Below are 26,263 nucleotides of genomic sequence, written 5' to 3'. Positions count from 1 at the left end.
GATCTTCCTGACCCAGGAATCAAACTGGGGTCTCCTGCATTGCAGGAAGATTCTTTACCAAGTGAGCTATCAGGGAAGCCCCAGCTCTCTTAGAGAGAAGAGAATGGCTACCCAGTCCAGTATTCTTGTTTATATACTATTTTTGAGTATAACAAGAATACTGGAGTGGGTAGTCATTCTCTTCTCTAGGAGATCTTCCCAACCCAGGGATCAAACTTGGATCTGCTGCACTGCAGGCAGACTCTACCATCTGAGCCATCATGTAAGCAATAAGTAATACTGCATTGAAAACAGATTTGTAATCTCCAATCTTAAGGAAGAAACTCAAGTACCACTCTTTTTAAGTCATAATGTGGGAATATTTAACATGTAAATTCAAATGTCCCTGATTTTAATTATGTTGGCGTTGTTCACTTGCTAAGTTGAGTCCAACTCTTTGCGACCCCATGGACTATAGCCTGCTAGGCTCCTCTACCCATGAGATTTTCTGGGCAAGAATACTGGAATGGGTTGCTGTTTTCTCCTCCAGGAGATCTTCCTGACCCAGAGATTGAATTCGTGTCTCCTGTATTGACAGGTGGAATCTTTACCTCAGAACCACCAGGGAAGCCCTGATTTTAATTGTACAAAATCGGAATTTTTGAATTATAAGAGACTTTCAGTTTAGTTCACTTCAGTTACTCAGTCGTGTCCCACTCTCTGCGACCCCATGAATCGCAGCACTCCAGGCCTCCCTGTCCATCACCAACTCCCGGAGTTCACTCAGACTCACGTCCATCGAGTCCGTGATGCCATCCAGCCATCTCATCCTCTGTCGTCCCCTTCTCCTCCTGTCCCCAGTCCCTCCCAGCATCAGAGTCTTGTCCAATGAGTCAACTCTTCGCATGAGGTGGCCAAAGTACTGGAGTTTCAGCTTTAGTATCATTCCTTCCAAAGAAATCCCAGGGCTGATCTCCTTCAGAATGGACTGGTTGGATCTCCTTGCAGTCCAAGGGACTCTCAAGAGTCTTCTCCAACCCCACAGTTCAAAAGCATCAATTCTTTGGTGCTCAGCCTTCTTCACAGTCCAACTCTCACATCCATACATGACTACTGGAAAACCATAGCCTTGACTAGATGGACCTTTGTTGGCAAAGTAATGTCTCTGCTTTTGAATATACTATCTAGGTTGGTCATAACTTTTCTTCCAAGGAGTAAGCGTCTTTTCATTTCATGGCTGCAGTCACCATCTGCAGTGATTTTGGAGCCCAAAAAAATAAAGTCTGACACTGTTTCCACTGTTTCCCATCTATTTCCCATGAAATGATGGGACCAGATGCCATGATCTTCGTTTTCTGAATGTTGAGCTTTAAGCCAGCTTTTTCACTCTCCTCTTTCACTTTCATCAAGAGGCTTTTTAGCTCCTCTTCACTTCCTGCCATAAGGGTGGTGTCATCTGCATATCTGCATATTTCTCCTGACAATCTTGATTCCAGCTTGTGTTTCTTCCAGTCCAGCATTTCTCATGATGTACTCTGCATATAAGTTAAATAAGCAGGGTGACAATATATAGCCTTGACGTACTCCTTTTCCTATTTGGAACCAGTCTATTATTCCATGCCCAGTTCTAACTGTTGCTTCCTGACCTGCATACAGATTTCTCAAGAGGCAGATCAGGTGGTCTGGTATTCCATCTCTTCCAGAATTTTCCACAGTTTATTGTGATCCACACAGTCAAAGGCTTTGGCATAGTCAATAAAGCAGAAATAGATGTTTTTCTGGAACTCTCTTGCTTTTTCCATGATCCAGCGGATGGTGGCAATTTGATCTCTGGTTCCTCTGCCTTTTCTAAAACCAGCTTGAACATCTGGGAGTTCACGGTTCATGTATTGCTGAAGCCTGGCTTGGAGAATTTTGAGCATTACTTTACTAGTGTGTGAGATGAGTGCAATTGTGCGGTAGTTTGAGCATTCTTTTGCATTGCCTTTCTTTGGAATTGGAATGAAAACTGACCTTTTCCAGTCCTGTGGCCACTGCTGAGTTTTCCTTTATAGCTCATTTAATACTATATCACATTTTAACAATCTTTTTTCACTTTATGTTTTCACTGATTAGAACACTGCCTACAGGCTGTGACTTCAAGAGAGAGGGAGATCACAGAAATGAATAGCTGGCTATTAAAAACACGGTTCAAGGGCAGAATTTTATTTTTGAGTAAGATTTAAGATTTTATAATTATGGGCTCTTGGCAAGAAACGAAATGCATCCCACTGGAAAAACTACATTCTGGGAAGAATATGTGCTGACTCAAGAGGACAGTTTAAACTGAAATAAATAATGGCATTTTTAAACACATTTTAAAAAATACCATAAAGCAAATGCCACCGCATTTAACAGCCCTGTGAAGAATAGTAATGATGGAGAAAGTAACCCCCTGCCCCCAACTCACAAGGAAACTGTCAGAAACAAAAACGGTAGCTTGAAGAAGCCAAATATCAATGCACAGACTATAGGAAGTTGAACTTAACATTTTAATATGAGAGTAAATAGGACTTCATAGGAATCACCAAAGTCTGCCAAGATAAGGTTTAAAGGAGAGGAGGAATAGGGCATTTCTACCTCGATCTAAAGGAACTGATCTGATTGGGGGGTGGGGGGGTGGGAAGCCTTTGTTGCATGTTAAGATTCCAACCTGATGGAAATATATGAATCTAAAGGTAGAATCATGGTAAAGAACTGAGAGAGGTTAGAGGAAAGTTCCAGCAGAAGTGAGAGAATACCAAAACTTCTCATCTGTACCAAAACTGCGAATGATGTGGGCCTTCCCTGGTGGTCCAGTGGCTAAGACTCCACGATCCCGATTCATGGGGCCCGAATTCAATTCCTGGTCAGAGAACTAGACCCCACAAGCTGCAACTAAGACCAGACACAGCCAGAATAAATAAATATGTTTTAAAACACAAGTAATCATCTCCTGACTAAAACTCTTTGTGACCCCTTTCTCTATTAAAATTTTTTTTAAAGTATGAATGATGCTTTCCTGATATACAATACAAAACCAGCAGAGATGATAGAGGGATTGGAAATCTCAATTATTCAGAGAGCCACTAGAAGTCTAATTGTGCCAAAAGACAGAAGTCAAAGAAGCAATGGGGGAAAGGTCAACCAAAGTCTGACCAATAGATGGACTGGTTGGCTAAGCTGAACCTCAACCTAGGAACTTCAAAGAGAACTGGGAAGAAAATTGATCCTGTTTCTGTGATTCATACTGGCAAATTAGGGACTGCCAGGAACAGACTAAAGGAAAATGAGCAAATGCAGGCTTAATGCTAGCAAACAGAAAAGTCTTCAGAAACAGTAAAATTCACGCAGAGTTGGTGTTTTAGACTTTAAAAATTCAAGGGGAAAAATAAGGATACTACTCACACAGTCAGAAACTGCACATTCAGGGAAAATAGGTCAGGAAGAATTTCTGACAATACAATCACAAATGATTTTCATGAGGAACTGCGTGGTGTGTGTGTGTTTGAGGGAGGGGCACTTAAAGAAATCAATGCAACCAAGCAGAAAGTTCTCTTATGCGTGAACTATGTAAAAGGATACTACAAGATAAGGAAAACAAAGCTTGTGCACATTTTTTTAAAAAGTATGAAAGACTTGTTAGAATGTATGAAAATGATACTCAAAAATGCATGTGAAAATGCTAGGAAGAATAAAAATAATTTTTAACCTAAATCTAGAGAATAGCTATTAATCCCAAGCTCAATGTAATTCTATTTCAAAGACAGATAAGGGTTAATCTCTTTTTTTTTAAATTTGTTTTTTCTCTAATATTAAATACATCTATCTGAGGACTTGATTATGAGAGAAATGAAAAATAGCTATGGAGATAATAAGAGAAGACCTAGATGCTTTAAATGAATTCCCTTATATTCCCAGAAATGGACACAGGGATTAATGAATTCATCTCAGCATGGAGGTTGGAGAAGGAATGGCAAGCCACTCCAGTGTCCTTGCCTGGAGAAATCCACGGACAGAGGAGCCTGGCAGGCTGTAGTCCATGGGGTTGCGAAGAGTCGGACATGACTGAGTGACTAACACAGCATGGAGGTAAGCTTTTAGTTGTCAGAGAGTCAGTCCTTTGCCCCCTTACGTGGCTCTGTCTTAGCAACTTGGATGAAGACAAACTGGTCGTATTTTCCTAATTCTGGATGTCAAAGTTGATAGGGACAACCAATATGTTGTATGCCAGATTTCACAAAGTCCTGATCATCTTTAAGGATGGACCAAATACATTTTTGTGAAAAAAAAAAAAAAAAAAAAGACTTAGAAGGTTCAGCTTAATGTAAGTCCAGAGTCCGTCACTGTGCCCTGATGGCTGTCTCAGGGCAGGCCATGGAATACTAGAGTAACTCCTCATACATTGAGACGCTTCAATGAAAGATGCTCGAAGGGACTGACAAGTCCGTCAACACCTCTGGCAAACAAGCAGAACTGTAAAACATGCTCGAGAAGTGAACAGACGTATGAAAGAATGAATGAGCAAATACATGAGTTCAGACTAACCATCCCTTTTTTAGTACGTATGAATCATTCAGTGTCGCAGGGAACGCCTAGAAAAAAGCCTTGAAGGAGTGGGTCGGCAGTTTAAACGATGACTCCATTTTTCTCTCAGGAATCCTAAGATGGGATCATTTCAGGGACATTCAAGGGAAGTTCTATTTTCTCTACTGCCTGTACAGAACAATACAGCATCACACACGACTGACGCTAGCAAGGACCACCACCATTCAGTTGGGAAAATTCCATATTGGCAACTGTCTCCTTAGAAAAGGATTGCTCAAAAACACTATGCTCCAAAATTATCTGCAGAGATGTTGTCAGGGCACATTTAACTCATGTAGCCATATTTCCAAACTAATTTTCATTAGTGAAAAAGTGAAACTGAAGTCACTCAGTTGTGTGCGACTCTTTGCGACCCCATGGACTGTAGCCTATCAGGTTCTTCCATCCATGGGATTTTCCAGGCAAGAGTACTGGAGTGGGTTGCCATTGCCTTCCTCAAATTTCTTCTTCACTAATTTTCATTAGTTCTTAAGGGTAATGCAACTCTTGAGAAACAAGCAAACAAAATGTTTGAAGTAATCTAATTTTTGTAATTATTATTATTATTTTTAAAATCAACCAACCAGAAATGCAGGGGCCAATTACCTTGGCTTTTTTGAGCAGGTCGACTATGTCGAGGTTCATGGACGCCAGCTCCCGGCTCGGCATGCTCTGCAGCTGGGTGATGATGAAGAGCTCACAGATGTGCTGCAGTCTGGACACCTGGTACATCTCCGCACAGATCAGGAGGCACATGGCCTGGAAAATGCCGGCTGACGCAAGGAAGGGAGAGAAGAGACAATGGGCGATAACACCATCTCCTTTCTGACCTCGCCACAGAACAACAGCAAAAACGAAGAAGTGCTGGCTGTACCAACCAGTGTCACAGAGAATGCCTAGAAAAGGCCTTGCAGGAGTTGAGTCAGCAAGCTAAACGATGACTCCATTTTAAGCGGACTTCATTCACACTTTTGGACTCAGAAGTGAACCTGTTGTTGTTGTTTTCAATTCTCCAGAGAAAAGAGATTCTACCGTTGCCCTTAATAATCAACTCCAGGGCTACTGGGTAATTCTGTCTGTTAGCTATACTGCTGCTGCTGCTGCTAAGTCACTTCAGTTGTGTCTGACTCTGTGTGACCCCACAGACGGCAGCCCACCAGGCTCCCCCGTCCCTGGGATTCTCCAGGCAAGAACACTGGAGTGGGTTGCCATTTCCTTCTCCAATGCATGAAAGTGAAAAGTGAAAGTATACTAAATCCTTGCAACTTTCCTTCTGGCTTAAGTCCCCAGGTTTGTTTGGCTTTTATTGTGGTAAAATAAACGTAACAAAAAGTTTTAAGTGTAAACAGAACATTACCTTTTAAGTGCAAAGGTTAGTGGCATGAAGTATATTCACTTTGGTGAGTAATCACTGCCACTCCCTTCTCCAAAACTTCTTTCTTCTTCCTCAACTGATACTCTGGACCAATTGAGCACTAAAATATCCCCCTTCCCTAAATCCCTGCAGTCACCCAGGTGTTTTTTTGTTAGTTTTTTTCTTTTAAAACACTTCTATGTATGTCGAATGATTTTTTTCATGTAATTCTTTCTTGTCCCTCTTTAAACGTAGCAAGGAACCAAGAATAGTGTGTATGATAAATATTTATCAAAATGAATATTTTCGTTTCTGCAATTTCCCAGTGCAAATATTCCAGTATCCAGGTTAACTTTCTGTTTATTCATTTTGACTCATTCCCCCCACACTTCACCTTTTACCATTTTTAAAGTATTTTGTCTTACAGTTACGGCTGCTTTTTCTGGGCAATTTTGTAATTAGTAAGATAAAACTTAAAATCCAAAGCTTCAATTACTCTAGTGAGAGGATGACTGAGAAAACAAATTTCCTTATTATTCCAAATCCAGTCAAATATTTTAATATACAAATGTTTCCAATACCAAAATAATAAAATACCCAGTAACAGACATTCTGATGAGAATCAATGCTTTCATTTTTACTAAACAGCAATTATAAGCCAGTCTCTAACACTAACGACTGTAACTGGCTCCAAAACATTCTATAGATAGCTGCAAGACCAGAACTGATTCAATTAAAAGAATTTTCTGTCCTGGAATTTCTAAAACTTTTCACTAGAGGGCTCATGACTTATTTATAACTTAGGAGATTTCAATAACAAACATTTCTGAATGTAAAATTAAAGCAGTAAGCCTGAAGAGAGGTATGGTTTGAAAGGTGTATTTTCTTTTTATATTGGCAAGGGTGTCTGGCACAGTCCTTTAACCAAGGCCTCAGGCTCCTGGACTACACCACCAGGGCTTATTCTGGTTGTATCTGCAGTGGGAGCCATCTGGTGGTCAAAGGATAAACACTAGTTAAAAGGGGCTTCCATGCCTGCATCCCAAGGCTCCGGGTCTGTGGCAAGGGCTCTGCAGTTTCTCTAAAGTGCCTCCAGGTCTGGGCAACCTCCAAAATCTGGTCCATTCTGCAGCTGCCACAGACAGTTCCCAGTGAACAGGGAAATAAATCCTACAGTCCACTGGGCATTCTAAACCACTGAAGAAAAGTTTTTGGATAAGTCCGCTTTAGGAGAGTATGATTCTAGAAGTCAGAAAAAAGTCAGACTTTTTAGTATTAAAAGTTGGAAAAAGGCCATCCTCTGGGCTAGAGTGACAACCACAGGAATCTCAGAATATTGAAATTTCTTAAAAGGGCCTCAATCAGAAGTCAGAGCCATAAAAGTGGCCGCCCAACCCTGTTCTCATGAAAGGACAGTGTCTAGGGAGCGCTCCGCCCTAATCTTCGGCAGTGGAGTAGCCGCTGAGCACCATGAGACGCCTCCACCTCAGAGGGCCTACAGGGATCAGCGTGCAGTCGGCGCTGCAGAGACACGTGAACTTATCCCAGGGTCTGAGAGCCCACAAGAGGCACCCAATCACCACTCTGGCACTTGAACTGACTACGAAAATTCTCTGTTGTCCCAACATCACCTCCACCTGCTTGGCACATTCCATGATGTCAGCTCCCACAAACCTTAAATGAAAAGAGGTTTCATAGAAAGCAATGTCTCAAAATGGATTATCAAGAAAGAAAGAATTATGAGATTCTATTTAACATGTTCTTGTTGCTTAGTTCTTGTGTCCAACTCTTTTGTGACCCCATGGAGTGTAGCTCCCCCCCGCCCCCTCTGTCCGTGGGATTCTCCAGGCAAGAACACTGGAGTGGGTTGCCATTTCCTTCTCCAGGGGATCTTCCCGGCCCAGGGATTGAACCCAGGTCTCCTGCATTGTCAGGCAGATTCCTTACCACTGAGCCACAAGGCAAGCCCAACACTGATGTTGGGAAAGATTGAAGGCAAAGGAGAAAAGGGCGGTAGAGGATGAGATGGTTAGATAGTATCATGTCCACTCAATGGACATGAATCTGAGCAAAGAAAAGGCTGGGAGACAGTGGAGGACAGAGGAGTCTACAGTCCATGAAGTCTCAAAGAGTTGGACATGACTTAGAGACTGAACATCATCATCATCTAACATGTACAATGGCTCACCTGGGCAACAGGAGTCTGTATATAGATATTCCAAGAACGACAAGAAAGTCTCTTTGGAAACACCATAAACTGGAATCAGAACACTCTTTGCTTCCATGTAATTCCCGTTAAACATGGCTGCCATCACTTCACACCGGGCCACCAGGATGGCCCTGTGGGCCGGCACCGTCGCACCTGTAAGGTTCAACAGGGAAAAAAAGCTAAGGGCGATAAGCTTCCCGAGTTACTGTTCTAGCAATTTTCCTTCTAATCAGAATGGTACTGCATTAGGCACACCTAAGCTGATATTCAAAAACCAGATCTGGGGGTGACAACCAGCATTAAAATTCAGACACTTTTCAGTTTTTTAAATAAATTGAAAAATTAAGAGAGTTTAAAAGTTGGCTTTGACAGGAACAATCTGCAAGCCAGGCAATTATTTGTTACTTAGTTTTTATTTCCTGAAGCTAGAAACACCGAAATGAAATATTTTGCTACATGTTTTTATAACAAAACATCTATTCCTCTACAATTGGCTTGAAATACCACTACCCATCCCTGCCCATGTGCCCTCCCAAGGAAACACAGCCATTAATCACAGTACAGTCTTGGCTGGGCTTCCGTGTATCAGAAACAGGAAAATAAATCATGCTTAGCCTAAGCAGTTCATAGATCACAGCAAGAATGGCAAGGGAAACTCTTGTGGGGCCAAAGGCAACATTTCAGACTTCACGGAAAATTCAGAAAAGGATGGATGATCTAGTCCCCTGCTTCCTCCCTGTCACACTACCTCCACAGGGAACCTCCCCTTCCTAGATGAATAATGCCTGCACATTGTGGGAGGACCAGGGCTGCTTTAAAGTTTAAAGGCCCCTCAGCCTATATCTTCCCTGGTGGCTCAGAGGGTAAAGCATCTGCCTGCAAGGCGGGAGACCTGGGTTTGACCCCTGGATCCGGAAGATCCCCTGGAGAAGGAAATGGCAACCCACTCCGGTACTCTTGCCTGGAGAATCCCATGGATGGAGGAGCCAGGGTACAGTCCATGGGGTCGCAAAGAGGTGGACACAACTGAGCGACTTCACTTTTCACTTTTCAGCCTATATGCCTCACTGAAGCACATGAAACTGAACTGACTCTCCAGTGAAACTTGCTAAGCCCTCCAACTACCATGCCAAGGGACCACGGCTGTGGCAGACGGGACTCAGGTAACCTGGGGCTCACCATTCCCACCTCCTGAGGAAACCACAAACCTACAGCCAGCCTTCAGCTCAGTCTAGATCAGATCAACAGATCACCATCAAGCATCTGCCACGTGACAACCACCACGTTTGGTACTGAACGTGCAAAGATTAGAAACATGGAGCTACCTCGCTTTGGAGATGCCAAACTTTTATTATCTTTTTGTTGTTTGTTTAAATTAATTAATTTATTTTAATTGGAGGCTAATGACTTTACAATATTGTGGTGGTTTTTGCCATACACTGACATGAATCAGCCATGGGTGTACACGTGTCTGCCATCCTGAACACCCCCCCACTTCCCTCCCCATCCCATCCCTCTGGGTTGTCCCAGCGCTTTGAGTGCCCTGTTTCACGCATCGAACTTGGACTGGGGATCTGTTTCACATATGGTGATATACACATTTCAGTGCTCTTCTCCCAAATCATTCCACCCTCGCCTTCTCCCATAGAGTCCAAAAGTGTGTTCTTTGTATCTGTGTGGAGACGCCAAATTTTTAGTTTGGTGGAAGACACCGCAGCCAGTGTGAGTGACAACACTCTCCCCTTCCAGAAAGTAACTCTATGAGCCAGACTACTCTGCCCTGCCCACAAATCTGCATCCGGCAGCCCCCAGATCTCATACTTCTCAGGGGCATATATTCTTCTGCAGAATATTTAGTTACTGGGTTCTTCATGCTCTTTAATATCCAAGCACAACATCTTCTGACTCAGAAAAAAAGAAGAAAGTCCCACGTAAGCCTAGTGACTTTCTCCCAAAGCCAATAACCTCTGGGGACCCACATGCAACCCACAACAGCGCCAGTTCTGTGCTCACTGCCCAGCGCCTGCGCAGACCCATCTCCCGTGCGTGCAGGGAGAAGTCTCAGGAGTTTTCCTGCCAGGTCCCCACACCTACCAGCAGGCAGCCTCTGCCTTTCAGTCACCCACCCTCAATGTTACTATGTCTATCGGTTGGGGGGTGACCAGTTCCCACAACGAAAGTGTGCTGGGTGTATTTGTACACAGCAATTAACAAAGAATTCAAATAGGTGATGCAATTTGACTTTCAACTTGAAGATTCTAAAATCTTAAATAAGGAACCATGAAAAAAGAAAAAAAAAATTAGGAGTATGGCTTAAATAAACTACAATTGGGGTTAAGCAGAGGAATTTAAGATTGGCTAAAAAATAAAATAAAATAAAATAAACACCTAGTAGATAGCAGTAGATGGGAAAGAAACGATGGGTAACCTTGAAACTTGAACAGAAATTTCCTGTTGATAACTGTGGTAACAATGGAGTTACAAAACCAAGAACAGAACACTCGGCCTTCAAGCATTTTTAAGGCCCACTTCAAGCTTGGAATTGAGTGTGAAAAACCATTACACCTCCAATCAAGAAAATACTCATTTCTGTTTCTCACCCTTTCAAACTATTGTTCTGGTGTTATAAACTGTTCTACTGTGAGACTGTAATACAATACCTCAGTACAGCCACATTTTTAAACACTGTGTATATATATATAAGCAAAGTATAAAACATGTAAATGAAAATAAGGTAGTGATTATTTACACAACAGCAATAGGATAGAGCTGAAGAATCACAGGGGGGAAAAGACCTCAGTTTTCTAGTTAACAGATGAATATGTCCTTTGAAAACATCAAGACCTAAAGTAACTTTCCTTTGTAGTATTAAATTGTTACTTTTTTTTTTTTTTCAGAAAAGAGTTTTAAGAGTGAAACAATATTTAAAGCCCAGCTTCTAGTAATTTTGCACAGATTATCAAGGATCCTTGTTTTTATTACATACTAAAATACTACATTTTTTATACCTTCTTCTTCACACTACTTGCCAAGTTTCAAAAATGAAATTTTTAGAATCATTCTTTTGTTTTATCCTGAAAACAGGAAACTTGTCTAGCTCAAGAGAAGTTCAGAATATGTACTAAGTAAACAAGACAGAATGTAGCTTTGTAATAGCATTTTTCATAAGGCACAGATTCAAATGTCAAAAGGAAACATATCTTTCTACATCGTATCCAAAAATTTACTGTGACTAGTTTTATTTAATGGGAAAAGACACAAACTTACGTACACATTGTATACATTTATACATTTGTATATGTGTACATTTGGTGACTATTTCAGTCATAGTTTTATATCTCATGTCAACTCCACTCTCAGTATCAGTGATGTCTGAACATTTTTAAAAAAGGATTTGCTTAGCCCTGGATTCAGCACAGAAAACGGCAATGTGATCTGCCTATCAGGCCTCTAAAAGCGCCTTTCCATGTACCATCATCTCCACCCTCACGACCAGTCACCCTCTCCCAGGTAGACATGAGCATCCCCATCTTACAGGTGAGGAAACAGAGGATCCGAAAAGCAAAGTAACACAGCCAAACCTATTAAATAGTAAAAATGCTTCCAAGCAACACCCTGACCTGCTCTGTCACTACCGTCTCATCAAGCTTAACACTAGAAGGGACCTTTTAGAATCGACATGATTCACGGTCTTCACTTTGCAAATGAGAAGACTCCAGGCGGACATACGGAGGACCGGCCCAAGGATACACACACACTGCCTGGAAAGCAAAGCCAAGGCTGGAGCTAGGGCTGCAGACCCTCCCCAGAGCCGTGACCACAGCTCCGGGAGCTGCCCTCCCCACTCCTCAGAGCCAGGCAGCCTCTCCACCAGTGGACGGCAGAGGTGCTGAAGGACCCTGCTCTCACCCATTCCTGCCCCTCTCCGCTCCTGACTCCCTTGGGGGCCTCGGGTGTGGAGCTGACGAGGCTACAAAGGGCATCAGAGCAGCTGCCATGCGGTATCCGCAGGCATTACAGGGGGCTCTTGCGGGTCCGGCTGCTGCCACGGTGGGGGTGCAAGCAGGTGCCTGCGAGGGGTCGGTGGGTGGGATCACCGAAGAAAAGCAGGAGGCTATGTATCACTGCTCTCTCTCCTCTCGGTGTAACATATATTTTCATGCACTGCACATTCCCCATGAAACTCTTTCCAACAGGTTACACTAAAATAACAGTGCAAAATATTAAAATAATATTGCAAAATAATAGTGTACAATAATTTGCGTCAGTGCCTCCTAGGCAAATTATAAGGAAGTTTGGTCAACTGTGAGCCTTCTTTCCTCCGAATCCCTTTTTACACAATTTCAAGGTCACTGACTGTCCCATTCTCAGTAGCCCGCACTCACACTGCAGCTACTACCAGCCGCTTACCCAAAGGCACTTTGGAAAGTTTCCAATTCACTGTTTGTCTTGGCAAGTGACCAGAGTTAAAAGCAAAACAAATCCTTCTGGTGAACATTTTTAAAAAGTAAGGTACTATTAGCTGCCATGCATTTCTACCATAAAATTAAATTAAATCTTCCTTTTAGTAACGGCCCACCTGAAAGTGTACTTAATTCATTTGAAACAACTCTTCCTAATTAAAGGTATTTCACAATTCATTTGTAAGACTATGCATTCAATCTACTAAAGTGACAAAGTATCCAAGCGAATAACAATAATGAGCATTAAAAGAGCTCGTCTTTATTAAAATTAGGTAGCATTACTTTCCAACAGAGCTGAAAAGCAGCAGTAGCTCTGAGAGTCGTTAAGAAGTAAATATAGTAGTAACTACAGACACCTTTTGCTCAAATAAAAAGGAAAAGAGTGGAAAACATAAACTAGATGTAACGTTAAATGTTGAGGGGGCTAGTTTCAAATGATTTAAAAACTACGATCTTGAAGAAATACACAGACAAAATACACAAGTGGGTGATCGGTAACATCGCTCTATCCCCAGCTAGGCCCTGAAAGTTAACGAAGCACTGGGTAACAATAACAACGAACTAGGGAAAATATAAATTTATTTTCTTATTTTAATAAAATATTTCATTTCCCTAGAAAATGAAATTTTCTAGAAATTTGTAGAAATTCAAGTACTATTAATCTATATCCTACAATAGAGAATAGTCATTCCTTCACCCAAAACACTCAAAATTGAAACAAAGTTAAAACAAGCAACTACAACAAACGATGAACTTTGTAAAAACTGAACCGTACCTTGTATTTCGAAGACAACATCAGCAAGCATTGGTTTATTAAGGAAAAACTTGAGGGAAGTGTTATAAAACCACAGAGGTTTTCTGGCTTGATAGGTTTTGCAGTTCCTTAGGCAATTAAACTATGAGGAGAAATGAAAATACAAGAGGATTATACAGAGTGAAGTAAACCAGAAAGAAAAACACCAATACAGTATACTAACACATATCTATGGAATTTAGAAAGATGGCAATGACGACCCTGTACGAAAGACAGCAAAAAAGACACAGAGGTGTATAACGGACTTTTGGACTCAGAGGGAGAGGGAGAGGGTGGGATGATTTGGGAGAATGGCATTGTAACATGTATACTATCATGTAAGAATCGAATCGCCAGTCTATGTCCGACGCAGGATACAGCATGCTTGGGGCTGGTGCACAGGGATGACCCAGAGAGATGTTATGGGGAGGGAGGTGGGAGGGGGGTTCGTGTTCGGGAACGCATGGACACCCATGGTGGATTCATGTCAATGTATAGCAAAACCAATACAGTACTGTAAAGTAAAATAAAGTAAAAATAAAAGTTAAGAAAAAATAAAATAAAATAACTTCCAAAAAAAGAAAAGAAAATACGAGAGGAAATATTATACAATATGCTTTGATAATTTGCTTAGAGAACGTGGAAATCTCTGCTGTCTAAAGGAGCAATGATTACCCCCTCTATGGCCTCTCTGGTCATAGCTGTCGTGGAAACCCGCCCTCGAGAACCACATCTGCTACCTGTCAATAGCACCACTGCCCTGCGCAGCACTCACAGCAGCGAAGGAGCTGGCTAAGTGAAAACGCTACGACGGAGAAGCTGTGGGGCGCTGGGAAACAGACGACAGCAGTGGGACCTCATAGGAACGCCTAGTAAAACGTGTGCATAAACAACCTGCTTGTCTATTCACTAGTTAAAAAAATATATACACAAAATTTAATTTGCAATCAAGAAAACACATATTTTTCACCAATCACGTCAAGTTCTACTGCTCACTAGATTCAACGTCAATACACCTGGGAGTGAGGAACTATCTACAACCTTATAATCCTAAATATCTCTCCTGCCCACAGTCCTGATGGCTGGAATCTATCAAAGGCTGCCTGCATCTCTCATCTGGAGCTCTAGAAACCCTGTCTCATGACCACATTGATCTGTCCTCTCCGAACTCCTAGCTGGAGCCTCCAGTTAACAGTGAAGAAGGCTGGGGGTCTCCAGCCTTTCTCTGCTTCCCACTCAGGATCTGGTGCTCCGTGTATCCTTTCTGTGATCCTTCAGACAATCCTTTCTGAAGGAAAGAGCCCCCGGAAATGAGGGCCAGCCCCTCTCCCTTCCTCCATCACCCATTTCCCTGGCTGACTCTCAGAACCTCAGGCCGGGTCAGAACTCTTGACCCTCTGCTCAGCTAGACAGGAAATTCAGAAAGCTTTATCTCTAAGAAATAACCACGTGTACAACATTAACAATAAGAATAAAAGGCACCTACTCCCCACTCTGAGTTAATCTACTAGGGTGGGAAGTTAAAACGTTTGGTGAGAAGGAAGAAAACCTTATCCTTCCTCTCAAAGAAGAACATACACTCCAGGATGATACTCATGAGCAAAAAAGACAACCCAAACAGGATTATACAAATCCTGCTCCTATAATCTAAGTTCTTATACACAATATACTTTAATGCACATTGAAGGAACTGGGGGTGAGGACTTGGGGGACTCCTACACATAAAGAAGAGGAACAGTCAAAAAGCATCATCAGAACCTGAGGGCTAGCAGGGGCTTCAGAAATCAGTCTAGAGATAAACTAGGCATAGATGGAAGTTATTTGTGGTTAGGATTCGTTAGAATGGTCAGGATTCAGTAAATCCTATAAACTATGCCTGATAAACTGATAAACTATGACTAGTTTATCCCTCACTCTAGAGAAAGCCCTGAGAAGACTTACTCAAAGCCACAGGTAATTTGTGGCAGACACAATTTAAACGGATTATTTCCTGATTCCCAATACTCAAAGAAGAGAGACCCCAGGAAAGCACAGGAGGAAGGCACACAAGAACCCCTGTGTCCTCTGGTGCAAAGGAAGGATTTAATTCAGTTCCATGGACTAATACAGGCCCCAGCTTTCCCTTCCCCAAGAAGAAGTTGTTTTATTCTTGCTACTCAAAGGAATGACTGTTCAGAATCCAACCCAAGGAAAAGCTCAGGTTTAGAACAGGCAACGCTTCTGTCCTAACCATTTAGGTAAAGGTTATGAATTTGTACATCATGAATACATGTAAGTGTATTTTAGGTATCAACATATAAAGATTATGAATCTGTATAACAGATTTCCTTGTCACCAAGCCTTGATTTTTTTGGGGGGTGGCCACACCACATGGCTTACAGGATCTTAATTCCCTGACCAGGGACTGAACTCAGGCCACAACAATGAAAGCCCAGAATTCTATTAGGCCACCAAGAACTTCCAACCATGCCTTGAATTTGAAGGAAAAAAAAATAAAGCAAGGGCAGAAGTTTGGAGAGAATATATATATTTTCACTGGTCTGTGAGCAAGTTCATCTAGAGAACTTTTGAAAAGCAGAGTGCAAGTCTATAATGCACATTTCTACAAAAGCATTATTTAGCTGAATGAGACTGTAAGAGCTACCACCCTGCCATACACCTGCACAAGTGGCCAGCTTCTGTATACCTGTTTCCATGTGTTATTAAAACAAGAAAAGAATGGTCTTACCCTTTAATTCCATATTTTATTTAAAAATAAATCATTTTTAAATTTAAAGAATAGTCAGGAATCTTTATAAAAACTTAGTGCAGTTTTGAAACATTAACTTAAAATGTTAATAAACTTAGGTTGTAGCATTGGCAGTCATCTGTATAAAAAATTAAAGAAATAATCATTTTTCTTACATTTAACATAAACCTCTGTTCTGCTAAGCAGTGCACACAACTTATCTTTTTATCTACTGTAGCCGACTTGTTTATCACAGAGTCTGAAATAAGATTCTGGCTAAATTGTTTAATGTAGTCATCTTAAAAGTGAACAAACTTATGGCTAAGGCACTTACAGACTCTGCAAAATCTCAGTTACTAGAGTTTTCATGTGCAGTAGTTTATGACCATATACAAAGTCTATATTTCTATAATCTATGAAGCTAACATATGATTTTAACTCTATACTGGATGAGAAACAAATCCTCAGCTGTCCACCCAGTCAAGGAGATTTCTCGGAACTCTTGAAAAAGACACACTGAACTGCCATGCCCCTGAAAATTGTTTGGAATGAAACTGTGAGCAGTGAGAAAGCACCGTCTCCCATAAGCCTGACTATAACTGGGCAGACTCAACAGCCTTCATTCTTAACATAGACTGCATATTCCCAGAGTCCCAGGGGAATGTCTCAGGGAACAGAATTCACAAACCAACATTTTAAAGACATGACTCATACATATTTGAATTCTTACATGAATTAAAATCAGAGATAGCAAGAAATCATGTGTTTATATTTAAAACATTTAAACAGCAAAAAATATACTTAAGGAAAAAAATACATTATCAACTTTCCTCATGACTCCATAGTATATTCACCTTAGTATACCAGTTATAATTCAGAGAAAGTAACTTACAATAAACTAATTTACCTTTCCTGGTGTTTTTAAAATGCATTTAACTTTCTCAATTACATTTGAAACATCTCCAGAATCTTTCAATTTCTTCCTGATATCATCTTCTAACTCTTCCCACTGGAAGGCACCTGTAAAAAAATCAGTATATATTGAATTTTTTGTTAAAGCAGGAAGATAAATATTTTACTGGGTATCAATGTTCCTCTTTCTTTTTTTAAAATTATTTTCCTTTAATTTTTATTTATCAAACATATATTCTTGCAATTACACTGAAACATTTAAACAGCTCTCACATTAAAAAAAAAAAGCTTCCCTTCACCTAAATTATTTCTCAAAAGCTGGAGTCTCCTTCCTGAACAGCTGCCACCTCTTCATAGAATAGGCGATCAGCTAATGATAACAGCAACGGCTAGAATATGAGTTCCCATCACAAGAGGGCCAACACTCAACTTATTTACTTGCTCTGAGTACGAGGTGGATTCGGTCCTTTCTAAGGCTGGATTCAGTGATACCAATCATGAAGGGCAGTGACTACCATCAGGCAAAGGAACAGAATGCATTCAGAAGGTTTCATGCACTCTCGGGTCAGATGAGGATGTTCCATAGCCAGTTCTTACAGAACCAACCGGAAGAAGAGAGCTGGATAATTCTCTATAGAACCACACAACTGGGACATTAAAAAAAAAAAAAAAAAATCACCCCACCCAGTCCCTCTCGCCCTTTTCACACCAACCCACTTTTTTTTTTTTTTTCACCTCTGCTTTATTTTTTCACACCAACCCACTTTTGAGCCATCTTCTTAGGCTCACCTCACTCCTGTCAGCCCCTTTTCCTCTGTGCCTTACAGTCTCCTCGTCCAGGATCAGCAAAATGTCTCCCCGTCACCCAAACACTTCTCTCTTTGGCCCACAGCAGTCTCCTACCCAGCCTTCCCACTTCCACATCAAGTGAATCTTATTATCAATGCAGCTGTTTCCAAAAGTGCATTTCTGTAGAGATTACCCCCATCCAGCCCATCCCTTATAGACAGTCCTAAATCCTAAAAATACAACTCAAAAAGATATAGAGTGGGTGGGCACAGTTGGGAGACCCAGGTTCTAGTTCTATTTCCGCCGTTAACGACCAGTATGAATTTAGCTGATTTATCTCTCTGGGTAACTTGAGATCCTTTTCTATTTGCTCTTGGTCTTTCCCTTCTGGTATTTCCCTTCAGGTATCCAGAACTTTGCCAGGTGCCTTCATGAATACTGGGGAGTGGAGAGGACACAGAATGAACATTTACTAAACCAGTGAGATTAGGCAGTTGCTGCCAGGCTGTACCAAGGAGATCCAAAACTAATCTTTATTAGAATCAGATTGGCAGTCCAGTTGCTCTCGGGCCTCATTATAGCTGAGCCCTGCAGCGCCTGGCATCCTTGCCGATCTTAAACTTCTCCTTACCTGCCCTTCATGACTACTACAGTGTATCCTGGGAGAGGGGTGGGGGAAGGAGAGTCCTCATTTGGGGCATTTGCTATTCTGTGGGGTACATGCTCCCACCATGGCCAAGTTCAGTACAACAACACAGAACACATCCTTCAGTTCAGTTTAGTTCAGTTCAGTCTCTAAGTCATGTCCAACTCTTTGCGACCCCATGAATCTTAGCACACCAGGCCTCCCTGTCCATCACCAACTCCTGGAGTTCATTCAGACTCACGTCCATCAAGTCAGTGATGCCATCCAGCCATCTCATCCTCTGCCGTCCCCTTTTCCTCCTGCCCCCAATCCCTCCCAGCATTAGAGTCTTTTCCAATGAGTCAACTCTTCGCATGAGGTGGCCAAAGTACTGGGGTTTCAGCTTTAGCATCATTCCTTCCAATGAACACCCAGGGCTGATCACCTTTAGAATGGACTGGTTGGATCTCCTTGCAGTCCAAGGGACTCTCAAGAGTCTTCTCCAACACCACAGTTCAAAAGCATTAATTCTTCAGTGCTTAGCTTTCTTCACAGTCCAACTCTCACATCCATACATGACCACAGGAAAAACCAGAGCCTTGACTAGACGGACCTTTGTTGGCAAAGTAATGTCTCTGCTTTTGAATATGCTATCTAGGTTGGTCATAACTTTCCTTCCAAGGAGTAAGCATCTAAGTTCATGGCTGCAGTCACCATCTGCAGTGATTTTGGAGCCCAAAAAATAAAGTCTGACACTGTTTCCACTGCTTCCCCATCTATTTCTGGGAACAGGTAAATACCACTGCCTCTCACACATCGGCACTAGCTAGCTCCAGGGCACCCCTGCCTCTTCTTACCTTTGGGCACTCTTTTTCTGACTTCACTGTTAGCTCTTCTCCCTCCTCAAATTCCCCAAGGTGTACAGTCTAGAACAAGCCTATGCTTTTTGTTTTCCTTTTCCTCAATGAATGATTTTTAACTTCAAGTCACATACTCTTCACAATCTGATGAATTCTCTGGATCATTGCTCTAGAAAATTTCCCATGCACACATAGCCAGTAAAGTCTACATAAAGGAGAAGGATCCCTTAGAAGCCAAGGGACCTCAGTTCAAGAAAATTCACTCTATGCCAGTGATTCTCACCCCTAGCTATGTATTACATTTACCTGGACGATCTTTTATAAAATACCATTGGAGAAGGTACCATCCCCAGACCAACTGAATTAGCATTTCTGGGGATGGGGCCCAGACATCAATTTTAAAAGCTTCCAGGAAATTCTATCGTGTATTGAGTGCTGATGACTACTGCTCTTCCTTTAGACATTTTATCGACTTTCAAAACCCAGGGTCAGTGGCATGCAGCAAACAGTACACGGAAGTAGTTTAGACTGATACTCAGACATGTTAAAGGAGAGCACAGATACTGTTTCTTAAAAGTAAAGTTACATTCAATAAAGAACACCTACACAGTATCTCCATTCAGAAGAGTATCAGAAAGAAAACAAGCATCAGATCTAAGTGTATTAAGATTAGCAACAGGTAAATCCCTATAGGATATTAATCTGTTAGAGAACGGACACAGAAAGATCCAATAACTGAAAAGAAAAGTAAGCCTAGGTTATAAGGGCACTCTAATGATTGGGTTCTTTTCATAATTAGAAATGCTAATCAAATCATCTTTGACACTTAGGTCCTAATACAGCAATAATCAGACTGAGATTTCTTTTCTTTTCTTGTGATAATAACATTTAGTGTTATATGCTAAGCTATGTCTGACTCTTTTGTGACCCCATGAGTGTAGCCCCCTGGCTCCTCTGGCCATGGAATTCTCCAGGCAAGAATAGTGGAGTGGGTAGCCATTCCCTTCTCCAAAGGACCTTTCCCATCCAGAGATCAAACCCAGGTCCTCTGTATTCAGGCAGATTCTTTACAGTCTGAGCAACCAAGGAAGGCCCAATAACATTTAACACGTGTTCCATTTTCTTAACATAGTTTTAATACACTACTGCTAACAATAGGCATGGTACTGTATGTTACAGCAGAGCTCTAGATGTCATCCTGCATAACTGACTGTGATTTTCTTTAACTTCCTAGAGCACTTATTTACTTAGTCTTAGAGAGCATGATCTACCCATGTGCATTCAGCTGTTTTTTTATGCAGTGCAGAAAAGAGCATATCACAGAATAATTTCAAGAGCTGGAGAATACTACGCTCATTTCCACAAATTCATTTACCCTGGCAGCATTTCAATAAGTGATGTGAAATTCTAAGGGCCATCTGTGGCAGGAAGAGCTCAGAGCTAAATTCTTGATGCTCTTACAAAGATTTCAATTGCTATCCATCTGAGATCCTGTGACTCGAATTTGCCAGCATAAAGGCTGTACAGAGTATCCTAAGAATGTTACAATTGTATGCCATTTAAGGATTACTCCTCAAGACCAGGAAACTGCGGGCCTCACTTATCAGATTATTCCTCCTTCAGTGGTAAAGAATCCGCCTGACAGTGCAGACAACCCAAGAGACATGGGTTTGATCCCTGGGTAGGGAGATCCCCTGGGGAAAGAAATGGCAATCCACTCCAGTATTCCTGCCTGGAAAATCCCATGGACAGAGCAGCCTGGTGGACTCCAGTTCAGGGGATTGCAAAGAGTTGGGCACCACTGAGCATGCACACACAATGTCAGCAGCAGTCATGACGTGCTCAGACACTATGCAATGTTAGCAGCTATCCAAGAGGAGATTAACATATGCACTTACACTGTGTCTATTTGCTCAGAAATTTGAATACGAAAATGAACAGAGGCCTTCATTACAGGGGCAAAGTGTTAACCAGAGTATTAAAAGGCCCTTCCTAAATATAGGACTCGAATGTCCATGGTAGACACAATATCTACAACATTTCAAATTTCTAAAGGTTAAAAGAAAATTATAAATTTTTTTAAAAAATGGAGACATTCTCTGTTATTTGGTTCTTTTTTTAAAAAAAGGAGACAGGTTTAATAGGGTTTTTCAGCCCGTGTTTGCTCAGGGCAAACATTCCGGAGCACGCCCTCTCATGGGTTCTGCCTCTGCCTCCCAGTCCAACTGACGTGAGCACAACCTGCTCCTGTCTTCCACACTTCCCAACAGGACCTGCAGCTAGGCCTGGGCTGCAAGGAGGAAACCAGTGTGAAACTGGGTCTTAAGACTTGTGCTCTGTTCAAAAGTTTTCAGATGTTGGACAACAATAAGATAAACATAAAATACATAAGCCCAGCCTCTTAAGTCTCTAAGGGGGAAAAAAAAAGTTAGGTTTCAATTTTTAGTTTGCTTTAATTAAAAAAATATTTTTTTAAATAAGCAACCTATGCACCAAGAAAAATCAAAGGGCAAAAGCAAAACATCAGAAAACGTTTAGACATTTGAGATTGGGAATCTGGTTGATTTTTCTTCTCAATAAATTGCATTTTGCTGAGATTGTTGTCTTTTTAAACACAACGAACAGTAGCACTTTTGCTTGAGTCTGAGGTTATACTGAGTAAATAGGTAAATAATTATTATCAGGCACCTGCTGAAGCATTCACTTTCCTTTTGCCTCAACCCACATCCAGGTCTCCCTGTAGCCCCAGGTCAGTGGCCTGTGGCCAGAGTGTACCTGGCACTACCTCTTGACCGGGTCACATGCAAACAAAGCTCAGAGCAGAAAGGCAACAGCTAAGCGTCAGACTAATAAGTCCATGCCCTGAACTGGTTGGGGGCTTGCAGCTCAGCAAGCTCTCCATGTCATCACGCTGGTGGTCCCAGTCCTACCAAGAGCAGGTGCTGCAGCAACTTGAGGTACAAAACATCAGCACTACCTGGAGACTACTGGAAATGCAGACCCTCATGCATTCAAGGGGTCAGATCTGATTGATAGAGTGCCTGCCAAGAACTATGGATGGAGGTTTGTTACACTGTATAGAAGGCAGTGATCAAAATCATCCCCAAGAAGAAGAAATGCAAAAAGGCAAAATGGTCATCTGAGGAGGCCTTACAAATAGCTGAGAAGAGAAGAGAAGTGAAAGGCAAAGGAGAAAAGGAAAGATATATTCAACTGAATGCAGAGTTCCAAAGAATAGCAAAGACACGTAAGAAAGCCTTCCTCAGTGATCAATGCAAAGAAATAGAGGAAAATAGTAGAATGGGTAAGACTAGAGATCTCTTCAAGAAAATTACAGATACCAAGGGAATACTTCATGCAAAGATGGGCACAATAAAGGACAGAAATGGTATGGACCTAACAGAAGCAGAAGATATTAAGAAGGGGTGGCAAGAATACACAGAAGAACTGTACAAAAAAGATCTTCATGACCCAGATAACCATGACAGTGTGATCACTCACCTAGAGCCAGACATCCTGGAATATGAAGTCAAGTGGGCCTTAGGAAGCATCACTATGAACAAAGTTAGTGGGGGTGATGGAATTCTAGCTGAGCTATTTCAAATCCTAAAAATTGATGCTGTGGAAGTGCTGCACTCAATATGCCAGCAAATTTGGAAAACTCAGCAGTGGCCACAGGACTGGAAACGATCAGTTTTCATTCCAATCCCAAAGGAAGGCAATGCCAAAGAATATTCAAACTACTGCACAATTGCATTCATCCCACATACTAGCAAAGTAATGCTCAAAGTTCTCCAAGCCAGGCTTCAATAGTATATGAACCGAGAACTTCCAGATGTTCAAGCTGGATTTAGAAAAGGCAGAGGTACCAGAGATCAAATTGCCAACATCTGCTGGATCATCGAAAAAACAAGAGACTTCCAGAAAAATATCTACTTCTGCTTCACTGATTACACTAAAGTCTTTGACTATGCGGATCACAATAAACTGTGGAAAATTCTGAAAGAGATGGGAATACCAGACCACCTAACCTGCCTGAGAAATCTGTATGCAGGTCAGGAAGCAACAGTTAGAACTGGACATGGAACAACGAACTGGTTCCATGCTGGGCTGTATGAAGCACTAACTGGAATCAAGACTGTTGGGAGAAATATCAATAACCTCAGATATGCAGATGACACCACCCTTATGGCAGAAAGTGAAGAATTAAACAGCCTCTTGATGAAAGTGAAAGAGGAGAGAAAAAGTTGGCTTTAAACTCAACATTCAAAAAACTAAGATCATGACATCTGGTTCCATCACTTCATGACAAATAGATGGGGAAAAAGTGGAAACAGTGACAGACTTTATTTTCTTGGGCTCCGAAATCACCGTGGACGGTGACTGCAGCCATGAAATTCAGCTTGCTCCCTGGAAGAAAAGCTATGACCAACCTAGATAGCATATTAAAAAGCAGAGACATTACTTCACCAACAAAAGTCCATTTAGTCAAAGCTATGGTTTTCCCAGTAGTCATGTACAGATGTGAGAGTTGGACCATAAAGAAAGCTGAGCACCAAAGAATTGATGCTTTTGAACTGTGGTGTTGGAGAAGGCTCTTGAGAGTCCCTTGGACTGCAAAGAGATCAAACCAGTCAAACCTAAAGGAAATCAGTCCTGAATGTTCATTGGAAGGACTGATGTTGAAGCTGAAACTCCAATACTTTGGCCACCTGATGCGAAGAACTGACTCACTGGAAAACACCCTGATGTTGGGAAAGACTGAAGGTGGGAGGAGAAGGGGACAACAGAGGATGAGATGGCTGGATGGCATGATCGACTCAATGGACATGAGTCTGAGCAAGCTCCAGGAGTTGGTGATGGACAGTGAGGCCTGGCGTGCTGCAGTCCTTGGGGTCGCAAAAAGTTGGACATGACTGAGTGACTAAACTGAACCGATGCCCCGCCAGGGCCCACCGAATCAGAATCTGCATATTAACAAGATCACCAGGTGACTGGCAGGTACTTTAATGTTTGAAGAGCACTGGTACTGGTGATAGAGAGGCTGCAAGACCAACCACCTGTTTTCAGAATGTCGGCCTTCCTTAGGCTGAGCTTGAATAACAGTGCTTCCTAACTGCACTCCTGTCTTGCCTGCTCTTCCACCTTCCGACCATCACTAGAGAGGATCTTCCCAAAGCCCGGTCTGATCATGCATAAAGTTCTAGAACAGCTTCTCAGGACAGCAGGAGGAGCTCCCAAGGGCCCTGCCAGCCTTCTCTCCTTCCAGCCATCCCCTCCCACTCCACATTCCACCCATGGAAACTACCTGTGGTTCCCAGGAAACATCAGTCACCAAAGGTTACATTTTCATTACAGCAAATTTCTCAACATATTCATCTCTCTCAAAAAGCATCAGAGAGTGAATACATGAATGACTTATAACAGGCAATCAACTCTGGGGAAAGGTACTAGGGCGTAAGAACTTTCTTCTTTTCTCTCTCCCTTTTTTCCATCTGTATGTATGAATTTTACAATTAAAAAAAAAAATTACTCCCTAGGAGAAAGATAAGCAGGTTCTGTCACTGGACATACATTTAGTCATTTTATTGCTACCATATTAAAGAGGATAGAACTGACCTCAAAGTGCTCATGTGCCTTTGAAAGTATTTAATGGATACTGTGGGAAACATGCTGAATAATTCATGACTTCAACAGCAGACTCATTGAAAAGAAAAGGCAAACACTTCCATCACGGTTCTCTGACATATCATTAAAGACATTTTTTTTCTTCTAACGTGTAAACATTTTGGCTTTTCGAAATTAGTCCTAATTCTGAACTGTGAGATTCTAAGGTTAAACATAAAAATCGGTTGTACTAAATGAAGACTCTAGCTTATCTGGTTTGTTCACATAATGATTCACAGCTACTAGCGTCTACTCATTAGTTCAGCCTACACTTAACAGAGAGGCTGCCATGCCGAAGGCACTGACTGCTGGTATGCTCTGCAGGGGTGGAATATTCCAAGCAAATATTCACCTAATGGATTTAAGATTTATATCACCACATTCAACTCCAATATGTATATTTTTAATCCACTTAAATCTGCATGCTACAACTGTATTTTTCACAACCATTAACTTCTTAACTTGCAAAACTAAACACAACCCCAATGAAAAAAAGAAAAATCTCATCATCAATCATTTGACTGAATCCATAGGGATTCTCTAGGCAAGAATACTGCAGCGGGTGGCCATGTCCTCCTCCAGGGACTCTTCCCAACCTAGGGACTGAACCCAGGTCTTCTGCACTGCAGGTGGATTCTTTACCAGCTTGAGTTACCCAGGAAGCCACCCTGTTAAAATAACTCAAATTAAAAAGTCTAATCTTTAGAATATATGTGCTATACTGAGCTTTTAAAAGGATAAGAAGAAAAGCAATCGATAAGCTGAATCTTACAAAGATTAGCGCACAGAAGTAACAGCAGTTTGAAATACTCATAGTCAAAGTTAATCAGATTTCAGTCTGAACCAACTTTAGATACTGTTTCTAGTTGCTAAACTGAATGTAATGATCATGGTAATTTCTCCCTTCAATTCCCTCCAAAATCTGCGTCAAACAAGAATACGTAAGTAAAGACATTTATTTTCATATATATTTGAAGAATTTTATTTCTTTAAAGTTAAACCAGACAATGAATTCTTGAATACTGAATATTCAAAATGAATTCTGAATATTCTTTGAAATATAATGGCTTCCCTTGTGGCTCAGATGGTAAGGAATTTGCCTGCAATGTGGGAGATCCAGGTTTGATCCCTAGGGTCAGGAAAATCCCTGGAGAAGGGAATGGATACCCCCTCCAGTATTCTTGCCTGGAGAATTCCATGGACACAGGAGCCTGGAGGGCTACAATCCATGAGATCACAGAGTCGGACACAACTAAGTGACTAACACTTAAAATACTAA

General features: G+C 41.6%; 1 protein-coding gene across 1 annotated transcript in view; it reads right to left on the bottom strand.

Moving 5' to 3' along the window:
* Positions 1–26,263, bottom strand: part of RHOBTB3 (Rho related BTB domain containing 3) — a 62,234-nt gene that overhangs the window by 10,232 nt on the left and 25,739 nt on the right. Inside the window, exons 7-10 of the mRNA XM_015096203.3 lie at positions 17,039–17,151; positions 13,386–13,506; positions 8,127–8,300; positions 5,191–5,357 (exon numbers count right to left, since the gene is read on the bottom strand). Of these exons, the coding sequence (XP_014951689.1) occupies positions 5,191–5,357; positions 8,127–8,300; positions 13,386–13,506; positions 17,039–17,151 (575 nt within the window). The remainder of the gene's footprint in view (positions 1–5,190; positions 5,358–8,126; positions 8,301–13,385; positions 13,507–17,038; positions 17,152–26,263) is intronic.

Source organism: Ovis aries, chromosome 5 (genome assembly GCF_016772045.2).
Source record: "Ovis aries strain OAR_USU_Benz2616 breed Rambouillet chromosome 5, ARS-UI_Ramb_v3.0, whole genome shotgun sequence".
Taxonomy (NCBI): Eukaryota; Metazoa; Chordata; class Mammalia; order Artiodactyla; family Bovidae; genus Ovis; species Ovis aries.
Note: the sequence above shows the minus strand (reverse complement) of the source record. Positions and strands in the feature narration are given on the sequence as shown.